At 37.6% G+C, this 15,362-nt stretch overlaps 1 protein-coding gene and 1 pseudogene across 1 annotated transcript; one reads left to right on the top strand and one right to left on the bottom strand.

Moving 5' to 3' along the window:
- The first annotated feature begins 1,118 nt into the window (after nucleotides 1-1,118).
- Nucleotides 1,119-10,967, top strand: LOC107729517 (eukaryotic translation initiation factor 3 subunit D-like). The gene is made up of 16 exons (XM_016540060.1): nucleotides 1,119-1,232; nucleotides 5,023-5,148; nucleotides 5,264-5,309; nucleotides 5,438-5,574; nucleotides 5,684-5,769; nucleotides 5,864-5,936; nucleotides 6,893-7,014; nucleotides 7,109-7,241; nucleotides 7,373-7,520; nucleotides 9,029-9,159; nucleotides 9,273-9,358; nucleotides 9,722-9,851; nucleotides 9,932-10,074; nucleotides 10,163-10,355; nucleotides 10,675-10,768; nucleotides 10,872-10,967. The coding sequence occupies exons 2-16, from the start codon at nucleotides 5,026-5,028 to the stop codon at nucleotides 10,883-10,885; spliced, it is 1,659 nt and encodes a 552-aa protein (XP_016395546.1). The 5' UTR covers nucleotides 1,119-1,232; nucleotides 5,023-5,025; the 3' UTR covers nucleotides 10,886-10,967.
- A 3,263-nt stretch (nucleotides 10,968-14,230) lies between these two features.
- LOC107729519 (amine sulfotransferase-like) overlaps nucleotides 14,231-15,362 on the bottom strand; it is a 3,577-nt pseudogene continuing 2,445 nt past the window's right edge.

Here is a 15,362-nt window from a genome sequence, read left to right as displayed (position 1 = left end):
ATACCAAAAAGGTCCTGTGACATCTATCTATCTATCTATCTATCTATCTATCCATCTATCTGTCTGTCTGTCTGTTTGTTTATAACAGTCTTCTAAAAGACTGCTTCTCACACAGCTTTCCTCCCATTGATGGTGATAATAGCCTAGATGAATACCTCTCTCCATAAATATACCAACAAGACCACAGGTGAGGTCAATAGAGTTCATTTCTTTATCCAACAAATAATAAGTCAGGTACACTGGCATTAAACATATGTAATAAAGATGTGTAATGTACAGACTTATGATCCATTTATACTTAAGTGGGTTAAAATGTGAATTGCTTGTTTGTGCATTCAGACTAATGTTTACATTCATACTCTGAAGTCCAAGATTAATTTAACAACATGAAAAAGGTAAATGTAATCAATTTCAATGAAAACTTATTGTACACATCTAAATCGTTGTTCTTCCTTTTACAACCTGTGTGAGCTTTTATTTCTGAGACATCCGCAAATAGAAAAGAAGAGATTGACATATAAATTCCTTTAAGTAAAACAGAAGTAAAAGGTATTATTAAAACAGCAGTTGGAAGTATGTGGCAAGACGTATGGAATAAAGAGTCAAAAGGGAGACACTTATTTAGCATTCAACAGAAAGTGGGGAGTGAAAGAAAAGTATATGGAAACAGAAGAGAAGATACTGTTATAACCAGGATCCGTATAGGACACTCTAACCTTAATTATTCATTGCATATAGGAAAAAGCGAGTCAGATAGCTGCAGTTACTGTGGAATAACAGAAACAGTTGAACATGTGCTTTTACATTGTGAGGCATATAATAGACAAAGAAAGCAACTTGTTGAAAAACTAAGAGATATGGAAATCAATGACATTTCAGTTATGAATATATTTCAGAATGCACAGAAACAGCTAAGGGTTTATGATTTTCTTCTAAAATATCTGAGAGATACAGATTTGATTAGAAGAATTTTTTTTTAGTGGTATATAATATATTCGTTCATCGAGGCCTCACACTCCATCCCAGTAGGTGGCGGAAATGCACCTTAAGCTCGTTTGCCAACCGCCATTAAACATAAAAGAAGAAGAAGACGAAATACGTCAGACTTTTATTTTATTTGTGAAGTGTCGTAAATTTGGAGTGACGCGTTCCTTTACGACACGGGCTCTGACCGCACCGTCTGGGAGTAGTCGTGTATCCTTGAATCAATACGAATTTGTACTCCAGTAAAGGTATGTTTTACGTGATATGATCTCAGATAGTGTATTACAACAGTCAAGCGCAAACGCGAAAAACCGAAGCTCGCGGAAAATTACAGATCAGTTAGTTCTCGTGTAATAAGAGGAAGCATGTGCGCTGCGGCTGCTGCTCAATGCATCAGCTGACTTTACGCGCTCAATCCTTCCGCGCTGCTGTTTATCAGTCAGACGTATCATGTTGACACCGTGTCAGCGACTTTCGTAGAGTAATAACATATGCCTTTTACAAATGTAAAAAGCAATGTCAAAGGGAGAAGGAAGGGTTCTAGTGTGAGACTTTTCATCATGGCCGCTCGTAAAATCTTGATGTCGTAGAAATGCTACAGCACAGTGGCCACACTGGTCATAGGAGTGAGCATCCTAAATCCTTTTCATTCCAAGTGCTATTTTTCGTTCTAACCAATTTATTGTTTATCGAATTTATTCAATAACAATTTTTTCGTATTGTATTTCGATTTTTTTTCCTCAGTCAAAAGAATACTCGCTGACCAATGAGAACAAAGCATTAGGTCATGTGTCCTGAACCGGTGTAGTGCCGAAATTTGCACCCTGCCAGATTATGCACCCCCTAGTATTGGTAGGTTTAGGACAGGGGTAGGCAAAGTCGGTCCTAGAGAGCCGCAGTCCTGCAGAGTTCAGCTCCAACCCTGAAAAAAAACTCACCTGCCTATAGCATTTAAAAGCTAAGGAAAGCGAGGAAAAGAGGGAATGCCCCGCCCCCGCGGTGATACCAGTATTACCGGTGTTGTCACACGCCGATTAACCGGTGGGAAAATTTCCTCACCGACACAACCCTAGTGTAGACACGGTGTTTAATGTCGTTGGTGAGGAGGAAAGCCTGTGTGTGTCCTATGCCTTAGCGGACAGCAAGAAACCCACAAAAAAGGCGTCAGATTTTTTTATAGGTTTAAAGGGGGGCGCGACCAAAAAAGTTTGAGAACCACTGTTCTAAGGTGTGCAATAGGGCTGCATGATTAATCAAAATTTAATTGCAAAGGCACTAAATTGCGATTAGGCAGAAGCTGCGATTGTCATGCGTATCTTTCAGTGAAGCACGGTTCTGTGATCAGAAGTAAATCTCCATCCGAAGGCCAGAGGGCGCTCTCGTGCTGAAACTCCAAATACACCTCGCAGAAGAAACCAAGGAAATGCCTATAGCGGTTGCTGAATAAACAGAAGATTTAATTGCTTTCATTAATTCAATGTGACTAATAAACACACGACTATGACAATATGGTTTATCGGATTTCATCTTATTATAATTTTTATTATAATAAAGTATATAATAATGCAATGGTAATCGACATAGCCTTTATCACTGCTTAAATACTATGAAATATGTTGCGTGCCTTATTGTGTAAGAATCCACATCATCTCACTGAAGGATTTATTTCAAACGCTCGACTGACGTTAGTGAGTTTGGAATAAAAACATGTTATTAAATGTGGTATTTTCACGTGCTTTCAGATGGAGCAGCATTTACTGCACAGAGCTGTAGTTCACTGACAAGCTACTCAAACCGCTTTCATAATCGCAGAACGATTACTTTGATTTCATAATCGCACGATTAAATCATCTGCGATTATGAATGCGATTGCGACTGAAATGGTCGCACTGTAGAGCCCTGCTGTGTAGTAAACGCTGCTCCATCTGAAAGCACGTGATTGAGATTTACTACTAATCACAGAACTGGCTTTACTGACAAGATACACATGACAATCACATTCGATTAATCGTGCAGCCCTAGTGTGCAATTATTTTCAGGGAAAAGCATGGTGAACGTAGTTCCAGGCAGGTCTTGACCGCATTACTAGGCCTGTCACGATAACAACTTTTTGTTGTGCAATATATTGCCCTAGAAATAATTGCGATAAGCGATATTATTGTCATTTTAAAGCCCATTTTATGCCACTGAATATATAATCATAATATAAAAGCATAATAATGCAAGAAGGCCAACACGCTTCCAAATGACAACAAACTTTTTGTAGAAGCATTTTTTAAATTTGAACTAGCACCGACTACACCACGTTATGCACGAGAAGCTGCAAAAAACACAGGCGCAAGTGGAATGCAAAAAACATGGTGACATTAATTTTTAAGTAAATATAATGGGCGATATATTGCGTCACCAAAAATTATTGCAGTCATCTACATATATTGTGCGATAAGTCGATATATTGATTATTGCAACAGGCCTCCGCATTACAGTTCCATATCACTTCGCCAAATGATTTCAGTTTGTTCCACTGATCTAAATATAAATAAAGTTCTCTATTATAGATTAGTGGTTATTTCAAAGGTCTTACAACAGCAAAATAACCAAACCCACAACGACACTGCCCAAAACACATACATACATATATTAACTTAAGCAATAGGATAAAAACGACAGAACATCCATGTTTTGCCACAAAATTATGATTTATTATGTACGTAAAGCACATACTCTATATCTCTGGCTCTCTCTCCCTTGAAATACACGCACTAACGTTGTTAGTGCTACTCTGACGATTTTATCAGTAAAATAGTTTAGCAACTTCCCAGCTAACAATTTTTGCTTACCTTAACCTAAAGGGAACGTTCTATTTACGTTCCCAGAACGTTCTCCTAACAACTTTACTCCGATACCGCTGCTGTAGGTCAGTAATCATCCAGCACCCGCGCGTCTCGTAGAGTAAAGTTCTTCTCGTGGAAGACGGACGGATATGGACCTCAGTAATCAGTACTACAAACTATGTCTTGTTTTAAACCATTGTTTAATCATTAAAGATAATCAAAGCACATTTAACCATCAGAAGGAGCATTAAATGAGATTGAATTATCCGTTAACTTAAAGGGGTCATATGATGCTGCTAAAAATAACGAAAGGAAAAATTGAAATCGCATCATATGACCCCTTTAATATGTAAGATTTCTTTATTATAACTACCATGTACCATAATAACCCAGATATTGCGTTTCTTAAGCACCAAATAACAATGGCTTCAACCAAATATAATTTTAAAATTATGCGTGTGCTCACGGCTTTATGTGGAAGACAGGAGAAAGCGCGTGCTGGAGAAGCGTGCAGATCAGAGGCGCGCAGTAAAGAAACATACAAACAAACCCAGTGTTTATGATATATTTTTTAGACTAAGCTTAGCTTAATTTCAGCTATTAAATTGTAATTCTATTATCATTATAATGCGATTTGACTACCTTGATGTCTACACTTTTTTTTAAAAGCTTATTTTAGACATGAAATTCATGAAATGTTTGTTTATGATAAAAAAAAAAAATACACATTTCAGCATTAGAATAATCAGAAACATCTGCAAAGTTTTAATTAGTTTACATGGTTATGACAGCTAAAAATAACCTGCAGGGAACGTTCTCTGTAGGTTATAAAAACAAAACTTAAAAATAACCTGCAGGGAATGTTCTGGGAAGGTTCTTTTTAAGCTATAAAATTAAACCTAAAAATAACGGGAACGTTTTGGAACTTTGCCATTGCTTCGCTTCGCGTCGTGGCCGCATCACCATATATATATATATATATATATATATATATAATGCTGCTATACAACAATTTTACTTGCATTGTAAAATTTTTGCGCTTAATTTACTGCTTGTTATGCTGGTAATGTTTAGTCTAAAGCCAGTGCTCAGATATAAGAGACCGAAGGGAGAATAGAAGTATATTTATAAAATATAATATATAGAAATGTTCTTAAGTGGTGCCTTATTTTATACTGCTAATTATGTACATTTTCTTTTTAAGGCAATGGCAAAGTTCCATGCACCTGTGATCCAGGACAACCCATCAGGATGGGGTCCTTGTGCTGTTCCGGAGAAGTTTAAAGACATGCCCTACCAGCCTTTCAGTAAGGGAGACCGACTGGGAAAGGTGAATTCTCTTTAATATTCCCTGGTCAATCCTATTACGTTGTATAACTGTGAAAGGTGGACGATCATAATTTTATTTTTTTTCCCAAAAAGTTAATTGCAATTATTGTGCACAGGTAGCAGACTGGACTGGTGCAACATACCAGGATAAGAGATACACAAGTGAGTGTTTGCACATTTATTTTTATTTGTGTGCGCCCAACAGCAGTTGCTTTTTTGGGCAGAATGACCTTTCTTTTTTTTGCTAAAGTCACATATCAGTCAGAATGGTTGTTCTCTGTTCTGTTTAGATAAATACTCATCTCAGTTCGGAGGCGGCAGTCAGTATGCTTATTTCCATGAGGAGGATGAGACCAGCTTCCAGTTGGTGGATACTGCTAAGACTCAGAAGACCGCCTATCAGAGGAACCGTATGCGGTTCGCTCAGGTGGGTTTCTGAACATTTACATTCTTGCTCTCTTACTATAACCTCTCTCTTAACCTCCATGTTCTCTCATTTTTAAGTCTTTATCATATTTTGTGCTTTTCTTCTACAGAGGAATCTTCGGAGAGACAAAGATCGCAGGACCCTTACTCAGTTCAACATGCAGACCCTGCCTAAGAGCGCCAAGCAGAAGGAAAGGTGAGTTCTGCTTACCCAGTAGGGGAGAAAAAAACACTAAAACATTTAGTTGTGACCTGTCAACATGCACTCACCCTTATCTTTCTCGGAATAGGGACCGCATGCGCTTGCAGAAGAAATTCCAGAAGCAATTTGGAGTTCGGCAGAGGTGGGATCAGAAGTCGCAGGTATGAATTTCATCTGTTTCATCTCTTTTCATCTTTTCTTTGATCTCCAGCACCACAGCATTTCTCCTCCACTTTCATTTTCTTATCTCAGTCTTAATGTTTTTGCACACTGTTACTACCAGACGTGTTTTACCATCGTCGTCTTTCAGCATTTGACTTTTCATTCATCCCCCCCAATCTATATTTAATTCATACAATGAAAACTATGCTGTTTTGTTTTAACATTTGATGAATTTATTTCTGAAGTATTTAAAAAAAAAAATTTCATGAAAAACTACAATTACTATTTCATTTGCATCTTTGTTCTGTTGTATTTATTTGTCCTATTGTTCGTAATTAGTTTCTGTTGGTACAGTTGTTGTTCTTATTGTATTACTATTTGTTTTCAATAAGCTTTTTTTTTTTTTGCTTTAGTTAGACTAGCATTAGTTTTTGCTATGATGTTCTTGTACCAATTTCCAAGTCAAATAATGAAATTTATATGAAGAATTTGGTCAATTTAACTTTTTGTACTAATTGTAACTTTATTTTAAGGTGTCCTTGTTACGCATGTTACATGTACTTACTATAATAATAATAATAAATTATGCATAATTACATGCAAGTAACCCTAATCCTAACCCTACCCATAAAGTAAGTACATGTAGTTAATTAATATTACTCAGTGCTTAAATGTATAATTATACCGTAACAAGGGCACCTTCAAATGTGTAACCACAAATATTAGATGTTGTAACAACTTAATTCAAGCAAAAATAACTATATTGTGATGGTTATCATGAAATGAAATGCTTCCCTTTGACATATAAGATTTTAGTCATATTGCCCACCCCTAGTTTTAGTATTGAGTTCCAGTATCAACTAGGTCCAAAACTCTCAGTGCTTTTCACTTTCCTACTCCTTCATTGGCTAAATATCATTCTACATTCATTCGGACTCCTCTCCCGTGACCTCAGGCCCAGCTCAAGCCCAGGGACTCCTCTGTGGAGGTGCGCAGTGACTGGGAGGTGAAGGAGGAGATGGACTTCCCCAGGCTCATGAAAATGAGATACATGGATGTGGCCGACCCGCTTGACATGTAAGCACTCTGACGTTACTCATGTCACTGACCGATAATTTTGTACGAGCGTGTTGCTCTCGAGGGAGTCCTTCACGGAGTTTCTTTTTCTCAGCGAGTGCTGTGGAGCTCTTGAGCACTACGACAAGGCTTTTGATCGCATCACCACACGCAATGAAAAACAACTCAAGAGCATCAAGAGGATCTTCCACACCGTTACCACCACTGATGACCCTGTGATCCGCAAGGTACTCCAAAGCACACTCACACATGATCACTTCAATTGTTATTACTGCTTGTGCCTGACAATCTTATATGTCTTTTTTTCTATTATAAGTGGCAATGCTAATGTATTTTGTTCTGAAAATGACATCCACAGTTGGCAAAAACCCAGGGCAATGTGTTTGCCACTGATGCCATCCTGGCAACTCTGATGTGCTGCACACGCTCCGTGAACTCCTGGGATATCATCGTTCAGCGTGTGGGCAACAAGCTCTTTTTTGACAAGAGAGACAACTCTGATTTTGGTAAGCATGTGCTTCAGATGAGTGTGCCTCATTTCGATGGATGTCAAAGGCTGTAGAGTCTTTATGCTGGCCTTATTCTGATTTAACTCCAGAGCGCTTGCATTTTCGTTTGCCTTGATATGAAGGGCTCAGAAAGGATTGCCCAGGGTCAGTGTGAAGGGGGCTGCACAGCAGACGAGAAGCAGTGTCGCATCATGCCACATCTTTAAAATTGAAAAGCATTGTTTTCTATGAGTGTATGAACACTGGCGGTGCCATTCGGCGTCAACAATTCAGGCTGTTCAAAATCCTGCCATGCCACCCGCGTATTTTTCTATAGTATATTTATCCCAAATTGTTGTTAATGTACATAATGAATTCACCCTAGTCTGGAAGGTGGTGTATTGTGAGTCTTTCAGCAAAACATTTGTGTATCTGTGGCTTGAATATAGTCTATGTGGTTCATATAGAGAGCTATAATAATATAGATTGTACTTTCTCTTTCCGTTTGTTCTGTTTTTTCAAACACTGAACTTCAAACTCACTGACACCACTTTGTTGATTCCTGAAATGGATTTCTGCCTGTTTGGAGAATAAATTAACTGTTTTGGACTGCATTTATTTACATTAATTTACTATTCATTACTAGTTTTTGAGCACTCTATTTGCAGATTCAGCAGATTTAAATATGTGACCAAAGTAAAGGTATCAAGCTGGTTAACATAGATGAGGTTTTGCCAAATTTGCAGTCTTTTTTTTTTTTTTTTTAAATCTTGGCACTATCAATTATTATAGATACTGAATGTAAGAAATTTTATGAATCAATAAATGTCATCTTCATGTTTCATCTTCATGGGGGCAGCCTAATGGATAGAGAATCGGACTTGTAACCCGAAGGTCGTGGGTTCAAGTCTCAGGTCCGGCATTGATTGTAGGTGGGGGGAGTGAATAACCAGCGCTCTCTTCCACCTTCAATACCACGACTGATTTGAGACCCTTGAGCAAGGCACCGAACCCCCAACTGCGGGTGTGTGTTCATGGTGTGTTTGTTCACTACTGTGTGTGTGCACTTGGATGAGTTAAATGCAGAGTATGGGGTATGGGTCAGCATACTTGGCCACACGTCACTTTCACTTTATGAAATATAACTGTCATGGTGTTATATCAATCTGCAATGAAAGTTGGAAATGATAGAACTTGTAGGCTTATATCATTAAAGATATATTTAAAAATAATCACAGATGTTTATTAACTCTAACCTTGAACATTTATTGAAAAACCATATTTTTCTCTGACTAAAATAGGTTGCAAAAATGAAATGTTAGAAATATTTTTATTTTTAGCAACATTTATGCCAGAGATGAAAACACTTAAATTTTTTTAGTTGGGTCATTGAAAATTACTGTGATTACTGGTAAAAAAATAAAAAAACTCAAGCCCTGATAATTCAATTATTTGTGTTTTTGGTGCATAAAGTAATATCTGTGCACGTGTGCAGTTTTAAAGCTTAAACTTTTTCTCCCTTGTAGACCTGCTTACTGTGAGTGAGACCGCGAATGAGCCACCTCAGGACGAGGGCACTTCCCTCAACTCCCCCCGAAACCTGGCCATGGAGGCCACCTACATCAACCACAACTTCAGCCAGCAGTGCCTCAGAATGGTACGCTTGTGTTTTCCACAGTAAACCGGCCATTAACATCATGCATGAATGATCCATATTCCGTTTCAGACAAAGATATTTGTGTGAATGTTTTTTTGTTGCTTTGGTTTCAGGGAGGAGAGAGGTACAAGTTCCCCAATCCTAACCCATTTGTTGAGGAGGACACGGAGAAGAGTGAGGTGGCATCTGTTGCCTACAGGTTTGTGCTGAGCTTTGCTAGATAGATACAGATAGAAATCATTTTTGTAACATTTACCATGAAATTTGTTCAGACAGGCTGAAAAAAATCTTTTTTAAATTCCCTTATCTATCTGTTTTTTTTTCTTCACTTTTCTTTTTCTATTTCCATATGTGGCTTTAAATCAGATTTGACTCGTTTTGTTACAGACTATGCATGGTGTTTGAGCCTACAATTCTGATATATTTGAGTGCTGTTTGAACAGCCTAAGAATGATGAAATGTATTATAAGGAATTATATATTTACATATTTTATAAGGGATTACTAATTCCTAACAAAGGATGCCAATTTTGAAACGGTGACCTTATTTGACTGATTTTCAGGTACCGGAGGTGGAAGCTCGGGGAGGACATTGACCTCATTGTGCGCTGTGAGCATGATGGAGTGATGACCGGTGCAAATGGAGAAGTCTCTTTTGTCAATGTCAAGACCCTGAATGAGTGGGACTCCAGAGTAAGACACAGAAAGAGAGCTGGATAATTGTATTTGGCTGTTTCAGAGATACAGGTGATATAATTCTGTGCTCTCGACAGCACTGCAATGGAGTGGACTGGAGACAGAAACTGGATTCCCAGAGAGGAGCGGTTCTGGCCACAGAGCTGAAGAACAACAGTTACAAATTGGCCCGTTGGACCTGCTGTGCCATTCTCGCAGGATCCGAGTACCTCAAATTAGGGTGAGTAGCATAAAACCTTTTCTACGTGATGTCGATTTTTCAAGTCATTTCCTATCTGATTTCTCACTGCACATCCTTCTCTCTTTAGGTACGTCTCCCGTTATCATGTCAAGGACTCATCTAGGCATGTCGTCTTGGGCACACAGCAGTTCAAGCCCAACGAGTTTGCCAGCCAAATTAACCTGAGCATGGAGAATGCCTGGGGCATCCTGCGCTGCGTGATCGACATCTGTCGCAAGCTGGAGGAGGGCAAATACCTCATTCTCAAAGACCCTAATAAGGCAAGGAGGAAGCTGTGCTGGGTTTCAAGTCTGTTGCATTGCAGAATTGAGATATTTGATATACTGCAACAAAGCAGGAAGCACCAAATGTCTATTGAGGAGTAATTTTCTCTTATATATAAAACCCATCTAAACATTCTTTAATATGAACACACCTCGAGTAGAAATCAAATACACTGCATGGTATCGGTGGTGGTAATTTTAGTTGCAATACTGTGCCAGTAGGAATCACCTTAGCAACTTCAAAGTATTTTTCTGCAATCAAGATTATTAATGCATAACTCTTTTGTGTGTGTGTGTGTGTGTGTGTCCCTAACAGCAAGTAATTAGGGTGTACAGCTTGCCTGATGGAACCTTCAGCTCGGATGAAGATGAAGAGGAGGAGGAGGAGGACGAGGAAGAAGATGAAGAGGGTGAGGATAACGGATTGTTTCTCACTTCAGTGCCTTTTTCCATAATTTTTTGTTTTTATCTGGTTACCTCTGTTTCTGATGCACTTTTAATTTCCCCCAACAGATGAAGACAATTAAGGTGTCATTAACTACCACAGATGCCGGTATTATGTGTTTCTGTGCTGTCAGAGCTGAATAAAGATAATTGATTATTCATTCACCGTGGTGATGTCTCTGTCTGTTTAATAATGAGCACATTCAGGGTTGACTGCCTTTCCTGTTTTAATCATTATAGATTAGGTTCTGAAGCTTGAGGGCAATATAAATGGCCCTTCTTTTAAAAACTTGTGCTGATAAATCTGGATATTTAATCTTAATTAAAATATTGTGTTAGAAATGCCAAGGGCCATGGGTTTGATTCCCAGGGAACAAACATACTGATGAAATGTATATGTTGAAGTGTCTTTAAAATGCATAATGAGTTCTCACCTAGGCTGCATTTATTTGATCAAAAACACAAAAAACATTGTGGAATATTACAATTTTAAATAACTTCTATTTGAATATTTATGTAATTTATTATTGATTGCAAAGCTGAATTTTCAGCATCATTTCGCCAATCTTCAGTGTCACATGATCCTTCAGAAATCATTCTAATATGATGATTTGATGCACAATAAACACTAATCAGTATTGAAAGCAGCTGTGCTGCTTAAAGGGATAGTTCACCCAAAAATGAAAATTCTGTCATTAATTACTCACCCTTATGTCGTTCCAAACCCATAAGACCTTCATCTTCGGAACACAAATTAGGATAATTTTGATGAAATCTGAGAGCTCTCTGACCCTCCATAGACAGCAATGCAACTGTAATGTTCCCAGGTCCAGAAACATACCAAAGACATTGGTAAAATTGTCCATGTGGCATCAGTGGTTCAACCATAATTTTACGAAGCTATGAGAATACTTTTTGTGTGCAAAGAAAACAATAACTGAAACATAATTTATTAAGCAATTCTTCTCCCCGAGTTACTGTCTTCCACCATTTTAGAGAGTACCCCAGAACGTAATCAATGTAGTTTATGTTCAGTAGACAGCGCGCGCATGCTGAACGTAAACAACGCTGATTACGTTCCTTGCTATGTTTCTGGACCTGGGAACATTGCAGTTGCATTGCTATCTATGCAGGGTCAGACAGCTCTCAGATTCCATCAAAAATATCTTAATTTGTGTTCCGAAGATGAACAAAGGTTTTACAGGTTTGGAACGACATGAGGGTGAGTAATTAATGACAGAATTTTCATTTTTGGGTGAAGTAGCCTTTTTAACCTGTAAAGTCTGCCATGTGAAATATTATTAAAGTCTGCATGAAATCTAAATTTACAATATTTATTTTGTTAGTGCACAATGTTAGTCTTAAAGTGAACAATTAATCCGTGCAAGTTAATCCTCTGAAAACAATTGTCTTGGTAATCTTTAATCAAAATCTGATCATTTGCTTCTGGCACTGCTCCTCTGATGACTGATGGCTTGGGCAGAATTTGCTTAACCACGCCATCCAACTGTTAGTTTGCTGTGAGTGAAAGATGAGCGAAGGAGCACAAAAATAAAACCCCGCCCTCTACTCAATATTCCGTTTCCGCTGGAAATACGTCACCATACTGAAATAGTCAGCAGCAACTTCCGGTTCACCCGGACTTTAAAGACACGGGTCACGACGAGGCGTTCCCCATAGCGACCCCTAGAGGACGCAGTTCGAAGTTCCACGAAAGGGAATCCAATTTGTTAAAGTGGAACACTTTACTGAACTTTTAGGCAATGTAAAAACAAAACAAAAATTTTGTATATATGTTTTTTTGTTGTTGAATGTCATACTTTATATATATATATATATGGCTTTTAAGGCTGGTATAGGAGAATATGGAGCGCACACACCAGGAGGGAAAAAAAAAAACTCCCGTTTTTTTTTTCAGCGGTCCAATTATTGTGGGGGGTGGGAGAACAATGTTTAAAAAAACTGTTTAATGTCCAGTGGCAAGACATGCTGGTTCTTTTGTTTTGTGAATGTTTTCAGTTTGTTTTGGTGTCCAAGTCCCAGATGAAGTTCAGTGGTAAGTCTTTCATTCTATCTTTGAAGATCTGGTCAAACATTTCATTTTGTGCCACAGTGAATGTGTTCTTCCAATCTCCTACTGTGCCTGCAACAGCAAACCAATTATAACAACAGAATAAGTGAAGGATACAACCTGTCTACACTTTCCAAGATTGTAATCTTTGAACACTGACCTTTGCGCATGAATTGGGGCTTAAGCAGTTTCAGATGACAAAGAACATCCTAATTTTGGAAGGTGACCACATGTCAATTAAGAAAAATATATATTTTTACAAGAGAGACATTAAAAAAGGGCTTTGTCCAAAATAAAATATAATTAAAGTTACAATGGAAAAACCTGGAAGGTTGTATCAAATATAATTTTTTACAATTTGTATTAAATTAATGACAGTAACAGGATTGATGTCAGTCACAGGACTGACAGGGATGACAGGACAAACATTTCACCACACTGCACATATTTGTTTACATAATACTGAATAGTTTTACAATTTTAAATGGCATTTTATTGTTTTGCACTTAATTAGCATAGTTGTATGACAATAGTAAACAGTCAATTTTTCAGTTTATGTCAGTTCATTGTAGATTTAGCACATTCTATCTCTGAGAGAGCTAATGTTTTAAGGGTATCGTAATTAGATAATGTGCCTATCTGTTTGTCTCTGTTCCCTCACAGAACTTCAAATATACTGATCTGGTTCAATTATTAGGCAAATAAGATGATCAGATCTGGGTCTTTCTGTGATCATCTGAAACCAGACCAAGATCTTGACTTTCTTGAACATTGCAAGACTGGGGTGAAGGTCTGCAGTCACCTTGCTGCTCTTGTTTGTAATTGAATTTACATGGGTGCATTATTGACAATGAGTTATGAAAAAAAAAAGAGTTTTATTGAGACTGATCATCCTATCCTGGTTATTAACAACAACAGTAAATTAATAGTAACAATACCAATAATACTAACTAAAATGTAACTCATGCTCATATGCCACTGAATGATATATGCATTAGCTTAAAATTACACCCAGGGTGACCTTTAAAAATGTTTGCATTTTACACAGACAATCTTTAAAAACAGGGTGACACCTAATCTATGTCATCCCTGTTACCCAAATGTCAAAACCTATTACCCTGAAAAGTAACAGGGATTTCAAATTAATTTCCTAATTTCTAGCTAATAGTCAAGCACATGTTGTACACTTTGAAAGGATTTTACTTGTAGATATTGAGGGGAATCCAATTTGTTAAAGTGGAACACTTTACTGAACTTTTAGGCAATGTAAAAACAAAACAAAAATTTTGTATATATGTTTTTTTGTTGTTGAATGTCATACTTTATATATATATATATATGGCTTTTAAGGCTGGTATAGGAGAATATGGAGCGCACACACCAGGAGGGAAAAAAAAAAACTCCCGTTTTTTTTTTCAGCGGTCCAATTATTGTGGGGGGTGGGAGAACAATGTTTAAAAAAACTGTTTAATGTCCAGTGGCAAGACATGCTGGTTCTTTTGTTTTGTGAATGTTTTCAGTTTGTTTTGGTGTCCAAGTCCCAGATGAAGTTCAGTGGTAAGTCTTTCATTCTATCTTTGAAGATCTGGTCAAACATTTCATTTTGTGCCACAGTGAATGTGTTCTTCCAATCTCCTACTGTGCCTGCAACAGCAAACCAATTATAACAACAGAATAAGTGAAGGATACAACCTGTCTACACTTTCCAAGATTGTAATCTTTGAACACTGACCTTTGCGCATGAATTGGGGCTTAAGCAGTAGATCTCCAGGAAAAAAATCATAGTTTGCCTTCGGGTCCTTCTTCATGTTTTTGAAAGTTGCCTTCTCCACAATATGTGCGATAGCAGCGTCATCCAGATTTTTCTCCAAGAACTTGCAGATTTTCTCTACTGCTGTCCTGAGATCCTGAACGTGGTGCCAAATGCATCAGTTTATAGAAGGTATTAAAATAAATCTTAAATATTCTGTATTAAAGAGCATCCTGCAAAGACTTTTGACATTTTTCGAGGCTGTGATTACTCACCAGGACCATGTCCTCATATGACAGGAAAAGGATGTTGTACTGGTCTCTTTCACTGTACCACTATTGGATATGATCAAACCAAGATGAACTGACAACTAAAACATGAGGTATGAATGGATAATTCTGTTTAAAGTTACACTTACTGTGCAAAAACAATTTGTGGGTATTTTCCACAAAATCTGTGCCTTTTCCACTTGGAAAAAATTTAAATAAGTTTAATCAACATTTTTTAATTTTCCATGAAATGATACCTTGAAATGACATGAAATTGTATATTGTGCTATCTCAGGCTATGTAATTTATTATTTTATGAGTATTTTTCTACCTCATGTTTTGGTATTTTTGTCATCTGTTACTGACACAAGCGTTACTATAGTTTAATTAGAAGTATGTGATAGTTTTCCCATATATGAGCAGCATTTTGGGCAGTCCTTCCTTTCCCTGGGATTGTTTCAAATTTTGGA

The sequence above is a fragment of the Sinocyclocheilus rhinocerous genome, unplaced genomic scaffold (genome assembly GCF_001515625.1).
Source record: "Sinocyclocheilus rhinocerous isolate Xijiao unplaced genomic scaffold, SAMN03320098_v1.1 scaffold697, whole genome shotgun sequence".
NCBI lineage: Eukaryota > Metazoa > Chordata > Actinopteri > Cypriniformes > Cyprinidae > Sinocyclocheilus > Sinocyclocheilus rhinocerous.
This window is presented reverse-complemented; position numbering and strand designations above follow the sequence as displayed.

Coding starts and splice junctions, on each gene's coding strand:
- LOC107729517 (XM_016540060.1), top strand. CDS start 5,026: ATGGCAAAGTTCCATGCACCTGTGATCCAGGACAACCCATCAGGATGG. Junction 5,575..5,683: donor ACCGTATGCGGTTCGCTCAG/GTGGGTTTCTGA, acceptor TTTCTTCTACAG/AGGAATCTTCGGAGAGACAA. Junction 9,852..9,931: donor TGAATGAGTGGGACTCCAGA/GTAAGACACAGA, acceptor TGCTCTCGACAG/CACTGCAATGGAGTGGACTG.